The sequence below is a fragment of the Procambarus clarkii genome, chromosome 20 (genome assembly GCF_040958095.1).
Source record: "Procambarus clarkii isolate CNS0578487 chromosome 20, FALCON_Pclarkii_2.0, whole genome shotgun sequence".
Classification (NCBI taxonomy): Eukaryota; Metazoa; Arthropoda; class Malacostraca; order Decapoda; family Cambaridae; genus Procambarus; species Procambarus clarkii.
The window spans coordinates 22,380,905-22,389,546 of NC_091169.1; the positions used below are offsets into that span (position 1 = coordinate 22,380,905).

Consider the following 8,642-nt stretch of genomic DNA (forward strand, 5'->3'; position numbering starts at 1 on the left):
ATTGTGGTGATATTTAGTGCTGTAAGCCATGGAGGGAGGAGTAATGCTGTGGGAGGGAGGATGGTGGCGTTGTCTTCTGACTGTGTGTGGCCACCTTTTATTGACTGCATTCGCCACACCAGCTTAGTGGTTCGCTATGGTGAACACAAATGTAGATACTTGTATATAATGTGTGTATAGAGGGTATAAACAGCAAGAGAAGGTTTGGAGCCGCCATTTTGGTGAGGGCGGTGGCATCGTCTGCATGACCCCACCGTGCAGACGACGTGGGTTTTTACTGGTTACCACGATGGTCTTTGGGCACCATACCAGTTTATTTGTACAAGTATGGTGAATAAAACAGGTAGATATTTATATATAATGTGTGTATATAGCGTAATAACACCACACAGTATTGTTGGAGGAGAAATATTAGTGCGTCTGGCCTTGAGGGCGGCAGCCATCAGCTGACTGTGTGAGGTCCTACGTATTTGTGCCTTTACTCACCATACAAGCTTAGATGTACAGTTATGGTGAACAAAACATGTAGATACTTATATATAACGTCTGTATATAGTGAATTATAGAAAAAACAGTATTGTGGGAGGAGAATGTGGGCGAGTCAGATGACTGGAGGGAGGGCGGGAGTGACTGGCTGGTACACGGCGGTCACTCCTCATTACTTTTTGACTCATAATAGCTACTTAGTGGTTCGTTATAGTGAACAAAACATGCAGATACTTATATATAACCTGTGCTTATAGTGTAATAACCGACAAAGTATTTGTTCACTGATTGATGAACATAATTGAATCAACAATATGCACACCATATTTTTGAGTACAGCAATGATTCACTCATTTTATTATATAAATATATCAAACTACACACTATTGAATAATATTACAGCAAAAAAACTATGAAAAATCAATCAGAGACATTAAAATAATTAGGTAATTATCTCTTTGTGGCAACTCCGGCCTGACAGCTGGCGAGCAACAGACCGCCTGGGACGCACGCTGAGTCAGCGCCTATAATTTGCCAGACTTCCTCGCCCTATAGCGGGCAATATATGCCACTTACGATTTTTTTATTATTTTTCCCGTGATCAGTGAACACAAATTAACAGGTTAGGAAGAAAAAATAATTTTTTTTTTTTCAAAATGACATGCGCCTGTGGGGATGACAGGATATTAACCCCGAGCATGTTAAGGATTAAGGTACAGAGCTTTAAACTGCACTTGGACTTGATTTTATTTGATTGACTGTTACTCTTTGTGTTCTGTTCGTCAGGAAATTGAGTATCCAACGTCCTACTTTTTCAGTTATTCCCATTGACCTCCTTTTGTGTGCTATCACCCCATGGTCGCATTTGTCAAATGCCTTTGCAAAGTCTGTGTATACAACATCTGCATTTTGCTTTTCTTCTAGAACTTCTGTGATTTTGTCATAGTGGTTGAGTAACTGTGACAGACAGGATCTTCCCACTCTAAATCCATGTTGTCCTGAGTTGTGCAACTCATTGTTTTCCATAAAGCTAGAAATTTGATTCCTAATCTCTCTTTCAAATACTTATTATGTGTGATGTTAGTGCAACTGGCCTATAATTTTTTGCCAAGGCTTTACTTTCCCCCTTGTGCAAAGGAGCTATATCTGCAGATTTAAGTGCTGCTGGTATCTTCCCTGTATCTAGGCTCTTTCTCCATATTACGCTGAGTGCTCATGCTACTGGTACTTTACATTTCTTTATGAATATTGAATTCCATGAGTCAGGCCCAGGAGCTGAGTGCATAGGTATATTGTCAATTTCTCTTTCAAAGTCTTCCGATTTTGTGGTAATATCCGTTATATTATCAGCAGCTTGAATGTCATTCATAAAGAAGCTGTCTGGGTCATCAACTTTCATGTTGTTTATTGGTGTGCTAAACATAGCCTCATACTGGCTTCTAGGAGAGGGCACCAGATAAATGTTTGGCTAGGGAACACTAGGCCCTTGTTGACTAGTAATGGCATCTGCAAGCAGGAGGGTAGAGCAGTTAAGGTGTATTTTGGTTAATATGGATTAGTTTTGCATATCTGTTTGGTATTCATCCATACCATATTTTGTCAGGTGTTCCCTCAATATGTGTTGTCTTATGACACATACAGCTGCCCTGCTCCTGTAATGAGGCAAGAATCTGGTACCTGTTCCCGGCAGCTCATGAGATTGTCAAAAGATGTCTAGTGAGATGGTACTGGTCCTGGGAAAGCAGTGCATGAGTGGAATGGTTGGTAGCTAATGATAATCCAATGGTAGCTATTGGAAACTACCAAGAAAGCAATCTCTGAAAAACAACTTTTTATACACTATTAATTAAATCTAGCAATGCTACATTTAGAAAACTTTACTAAGAAAAATTGAGAAATCTGATTATCTTGAAAGCTTAATTAAGTATTAAAAAAGAACTTACAGAGTTTGCTTGGTGAACAGATGGTGCTGATGTCAGAGCTAAAGACTCGTCAGATGATGTAGGTTTTGCAGGTGATAAATTAGGTTGAACAAGCTGTTTTACTTGAGGGGAGACTGGTGGCCGTTTTGCTTTCAATCCACTGTCAACTCTGGCTCCTACATGTCGAAACAACAACGGCTTATTTTTTTTTATGGCACTCAGTTGAATATTGGCCAATTTCAGTTTTCTCTGCAAAATATATGAAGTCTTGTGAACATATTGTATGTTAGATAGCTTCGGAAAAAAACCAGCGTTGAATGTAACAAACCGCCATTTTCTGGGTGAGCCCCGGAGGCTTCCTGGAGCTATCATACTATCATTGTAGCTATAAGCTACATTAGACTGGGGCATCAATCACATGGAGTTCTTACCTACCAGAAACCACAAGCCAAAACCTGGCTCCCTCAGAGAGGTGCAGGAAGCAATGTTTTATGAAAACTTCACTCTTTGAGAGTATATTCATGTCTGCCATCGACTGGGGAAAGGAACCCAGAAAAGTAGGCATCACAAAATATACCCCAACTGTTAGAACATGGCAACTCAAGACCAAACAGAGTACAAGAACTCACAAGAAAAACAATGCAACAAGCAAAACATCACCAAACCAACACGCTGCCCCTCCCCCAAGGGGCTCCCCCCAGAAAATGGCGTTTCATTACATTCAATGCTGGTTTTCTGTAGGAAGTCCCGTCGGCTCCCTGAACCTAGATACAGTACCCACAGAGAAGTAAAACAGGGATTCACCTGTGTCCTTCAGGACGAAGATGAGACAGCGACAGGCACTGAAAAGCCACACAGTGTCGCTGGGGACTCGGAATATTAACCAAATAACGGGCGGACAGGACCCTGTTCGAACATCAAAACCCCCGTGCCTGAATGTAAGAGGTGCAAATTTCCGATCATGGGGCACGAACTTTGAAGACAATGAACTCCCAGACATGTTCATTGTCTACATAAATGATCTACCAGATGGAATACAGAATTATATGAACATGTTTGGTGATGATGCTAAGATAATAGAAGGATAAGAAACTTAGACGATTACCATGCCCTTCAAGACGACCTGGACAAAATAAGTATATGGAGCACCACTTGGCAAATGGAATTTAATGTGAATAAATGCCATGTTATGAAATGTTAAATAGGAAAACATAGACCCCACACATCCTATAAATTATGTGAGAAATCTTTACAGAATTCTGATAAAAAAAAGAGAGAGATCTAGGGGTGGTTCTAGATAGAAAACTATCACCTGAGGACCATGTAAAGAATGTTGTGTGAGGAGCCTATGGTATGGTTTCTAACTTCATATTTTGCTTTTAAATACATGGATGGCAAAATACTAAAGAAACTGTTCACGACTTTTGTTAGGCCAAAGCTAGAATATGCAGTGGTTGTGTGGTGCCCATATCTTAAGAAGCACATCAACAAACTGGAAAAGGTGCAAAGACATGCTACTAAGTGGCTCCCAGAACTGAAGGGCAAGAGCTATGAGGAAAGGTTAGAGGCATCAAATATGCCAAAACTAGAAGACAGAAGAAAAAGAGGTGATATGATCACTATGTACAAAATAGTAACAGGAATTGACAAAATTGATAGGGAAGTTTTCCTGAGACCTGGAACTTCAAGAACAAGAAGTCATAGATTTAAACTAACTAAACAAAGATGCGGAAGAAATATAAGAAAATTCACTTTCGCAAACAGAATGGTAGATGGTTGGAACAAGTTAAGTGAGAATGTGGTGGAGGCCAAAACCTTCTGTAGTTTCAAAGCGTTATATGATAAAGAGTGCTGGGTAGACGGGACACCACGAGCGTAGCTCTCATCCTGTAACTACACTGAGGTAATTACACTTAGGATATTACGAGGACAGACCCTACGGACAACCTGAGAGACCCAAGCCCTGAAACAGGGAATGAGGTGTAACCGAGTCCACCCGGTTACTGGGTCTGGCTCGTGGTTCCCAGTAGGCAAGAACTCCATGTGACTAATGCCCCAGACTAATATACCATATAACAGTAGCTATCACCTTATATGTGCTATCAATATGCTTTTAATGTGCCTACTAATCTTTGTCAAATTATCAATCAAGCTATCAATGCTATCAATCAAAGCTATCAATGAACTGTAATATACTTACTAATCTTTATAAAAAAAAATTACAATGTACCTGTTAACATTAAAAAAGTTTTGCAAGAATTTACCTACTTAATATTATCTGTTAAATTAAGGAACTGCCCGAAATGCTGTGCGTAGTAATGGCTTTACAAGAATGAACAAACATCATGCTATGTACTCTCACAAACCCAATGTACCTTCTTGTATATACAGTATATATAAATAAATAAATATATATCATGTAAATGGTTGTGTTTACCTCCAGATGGTCATTTTTCAGTCGTAATTCTCTTATAGACTGCCGCTGAGTTTCCAAGACATCCTGATATTCCATTTCTTGGACACTACATGAAGCATTGTCTTTGCTGTTGCCATCTTTCTTTTTATCTGCTATTATTTTCCGAAGTTTAGTTTGTAACCTGCAGCAAAGAAGAATTAGATCTATAGAAGATACCTCTGCCAACCAGCTACCACATTCTAATATATCAAATTTCAAGCTGGCCATTTGTAAGTATATATATATTGAACAAACAAATATATATACAAGAGGTTGCTGTATACCAACTGTCCCAGATGAACATCACAATTACAGTCCAGGATGAACACCAATATTACTATCCCAGATGAGCACCAATATTACCGTCCCAGATGAACACCAATATTACCGTCCCAGATGAACACCAATATTACTATCCCAGATGAACACCAATATTACTATCCCAAATGAACACAATATTACTATCCCAGATGAACACCAATATTACTATCCCAGATGAACACCAATATTACTATCCCAGATGAACACCAATATTACTCTCCCAGATGAACACCAATATTACTCTCCCACATGAACACCAATATTACTCTCCCATATGAACACCAATATTACTCTCCCATATGAACACCAATATTACTCTCCCATATGAACACTAATATTAATGTCCTGCTTGATAGGGTTCTGAGAGTTCTTCTCCCCAAGCCCAGCCCCGAAGCCAGGCTTGACTTGTGAGAGCCTGGTCCACCAGGCTGTTACTTGGAGCAGAGAAATCCCAGAAGCCCATCAAGAAGGTATCAAGCAGGCCCGCAGGCCCACATATCCACCACAGCCCGGTTGGTCCGGTACTTCTTGAAGAAAATTATCTAGTTTTCTCTTGAAGATGTCCATGGTTGTTCCGGTAATATTTCTTATACTCGCTGGGAGGATGTTGAACAACTGTGGACCTCTGATGTTTATACAGGTTTCTCTGATTGTGCCTATGGCACCCCTGCTCTGCACTGGCTCTATTTCACATTTTCTTCCTTATTGTTCACTCCAGTATGTTGTTATTTTACCGAGTAGGTTTGGGACCTGGCCCTCCAGTATTTTCCACGTGTTTATTATTTGATGATAAAATTCACCCAGATGAATTATATCGGACTTAAACTCCAATATGTGAGTGAGTGAGTGAGTGAGTGAGTGAGTGTGAGTGAGTGAGTGTGTTTTTTTCGTTCGGTGTACTACGTTCACTGGACCTAGCAGCATATCACAGAGGAAAAAAAAAAATGAGCCCCACTGCCAACATAGACGAAGTTCGTAGAAACTCCGAAGGCTTGGGAGCCGGTCAAGCAGAAAGGGCAAGGACACCAGGAACAAAAACTGGTGCCCTGCAGAAAGGAAAACTAGGAACCCCAGTCTGAGAACACAAGACCAAGGGACAAGGCCATCACCCAGAAGTCCCCAGGGGGGAGAGAGAGAGGGTAGGATGCAAGAAGCAGGCACTCGTAGGGAACAACGAAGACAAACAAGAGTCCAGAGAAACCAGCACTGCCATAAAAGGCAGAAAAAGGCAGAGTCCAAGGGAAAAGCCTGAAAGAAGGGGAGCCTGCTGGGAAAACCCAGAAGCTTCAGCAGGAGGAACAGACTTCAAAGGCTGCCCCATCAAATGGGGCAGCCCCCCGGGGCCGCCCGAGTCTCAACCCCAACTAAACCCGGCCCCAACTCCAAAACCTTCAGACGTTTGGGAGACAGAAGCAGGGGATGGAGGAGCAGGGCGAACCACACTAACAAAGAAAGGACTTGAGGGCATGGACTGAACCAAGGCCAAAGAAACCAACACCCCCAAAGTCCGGGCCCTAACCAAAATGGGGCAGCCCTGGGGCATTCGAGCGGGTAACCAACCGAGCGCATTGCAATAACCTAAACCTACTATACAACATGACAGCCGCTTGACCCTTAAGATCTTCCGAAGAAGAATGGTTAAACATGAGAACGAGCGGGTAACAAGACCCCGCACGACCCCAGGTCGAAGGTGTTGGTGACTCAACAAGCAGCCTGATGGACGCAATGCAGGTGATCGATACCCTGAGACAAGGGCAACGAACAACCTACAAATTCGCACATGGCAAGATGAAACTTGGAGGACACATCCCTTGATCAACCAAGCCCCCAACGGGTTTCCAGGACCTGGAGGGGGATGTGTCTCTATTGGAAGCCCAAGCACTGCTGCTGCCAAAGCCAGTTGTAACACAGTTTGTTAACCCAGGCAAACTGGCCCCTGTGAGGTGAGCAACCTTGGGGGCCCGAGAGGAGGACTGCCCCAAGGAACCTAGGTGTACCTAATAGGAAACCAGGCAGCCCTCCACTAGGCAATGAAAGACACTAAAAGCAGGAAAAGAATCCTGAAGAAGCTCCGCTACAACAGTTGGCCAGAGAGTGTCACGACCGCTGTTGGTATGCAAACTGTGCAGCCCGGTGTGCTCCAACCAGCAACAGCCACTCCCTACCCAGAGCCAAACGAAAGGACCGAGACCTAAGCTGACCCCAAGGGCGAGGCAGAAGTCAAGCGACCGCCACCTTTATGAGAGTGGGAACCCAAAGGCACCAAGAAAGAGAACCCTGACACCCAAGGGTTGTACTTACAGGGCGTAGCCAAGGAAAGTGAGCCCTAAGAGCATGCAAGCTCTGGGTACTGGACTCCTGGTCACCGCTCAATGCACAGCTGAAACAACCGCCCGGATGAAAAGCCTGTCAGGCAACTGAGACCAGAGTAGATGTCTACCCCGTTAGCTTCACCCCAGGAGAGTGGGGGGGATGGGCGGTTCGGCACGATCAACCGGGCCGCGGTGTGATGATGTGTTGCTTGTTTTTTTGTTTGCCTTGGGGGGAGTTTCTAGCCTCTGTTCAGTCTCGGGTTGTAATTTTCCTACCAGTTGGGGTCTGTTTTGGGGCACCTACCTTCTGGGTGTATAACCCCCAGTCGATAGCAACATGAAAACTTTCATACATGGCAGTTCCATGGGCCATTGCTCCCCGCACCTCTCTGAGGGAACCATGATCTGGCAAGTGGTCCCTGGTAGGCAAGACATCTCCATATGACTGAAGCCCCACACTAATAATAGCTAATATCAGTCCAATAGCTCCAGGGAGCCAACGTGGCACCCCACAGAAAAAGAGGCGATATGATCACTATGAACAAAATAGTAACGGGAATCGATAAAATTGATAGGGAAGAATTGCCGAGACCTGGAACTTCAAGAACAAGAGGTCACGGATTTAAACTAACTAAACAAAGCTGTCAAAAAATTATAAGAAAATTAACTTTCGCAAACAGTGGTAGACGGTTGAAACAAGTTAGGCAAGAAGGTGATGGAGGCCAAAACCATCAGTAGTTTTAAAGCATTATATGACAAAGTGCTGGGAAGACGGGACACCAAGAGCATAGCTCTCATCCTGTAACTTCATTTAAGTAATTATCTGCTGGTGGGCAACTGTTACTAGAGGGTAAACCACGTGACTACTTGTGGATCGTTTGCCAAGTTGTTTGTTTTCATTTACCTTGCTGTTGACTGATTTCCTTTGATCCCCTTTCTGAGGTTAGTTCCTTGGTGAGGTTGATCACCTATTCCCTGCTCTCTGTTTGAATTAAAAACAGGTAGGACAAAAGGACAGTGGTGTAAACTGGAGATGCAATCGAGTCAAAAACATGTAAGGTAGTTTTCGTTCCCTGTACAGGTGGTTGTCAAGTGGAATGCATTGAAGAAAGAGGTTGTTGAAGCCAATTCCATCCACAACTTTAA

At 43.0% G+C, this 8,642-nt stretch overlaps 1 protein-coding gene across 16 annotated transcripts in view; it reads right to left on the reverse strand.

The window, feature by feature from the left end:
* LOC123755482 (protein fantom) overlaps positions 1–8,642 on the reverse strand; it is a 79,707-nt gene that overhangs the window by 58,641 nt on the left and 12,424 nt on the right. For 11 of the 16 annotated variants that reach the window (XR_011229184.1, XM_069327676.1, XM_069327680.1 and 8 more), the window contains exons 4-6: positions 8,401–8,478; positions 4,846–5,005; positions 2,430–2,657 (exon numbers count right to left, since the gene is read on the reverse strand). Coding sequence is in view for 15 of the 16 variants with exons in the window: in XM_069327676.1 (XP_069183777.1) it covers positions 2,430–2,657; positions 4,846–5,005; positions 8,401–8,478 (466 nt within the window). In the remaining variant the exon portion in view is untranslated. The remainder of the gene's footprint in view (positions 1–2,429; positions 2,658–4,845; positions 5,006–8,400; positions 8,479–8,642) is intronic. The other 5 variants (XM_069327684.1, XM_069327685.1, XM_069327681.1 and 2 more) reach the window with 1 other exon arrangement.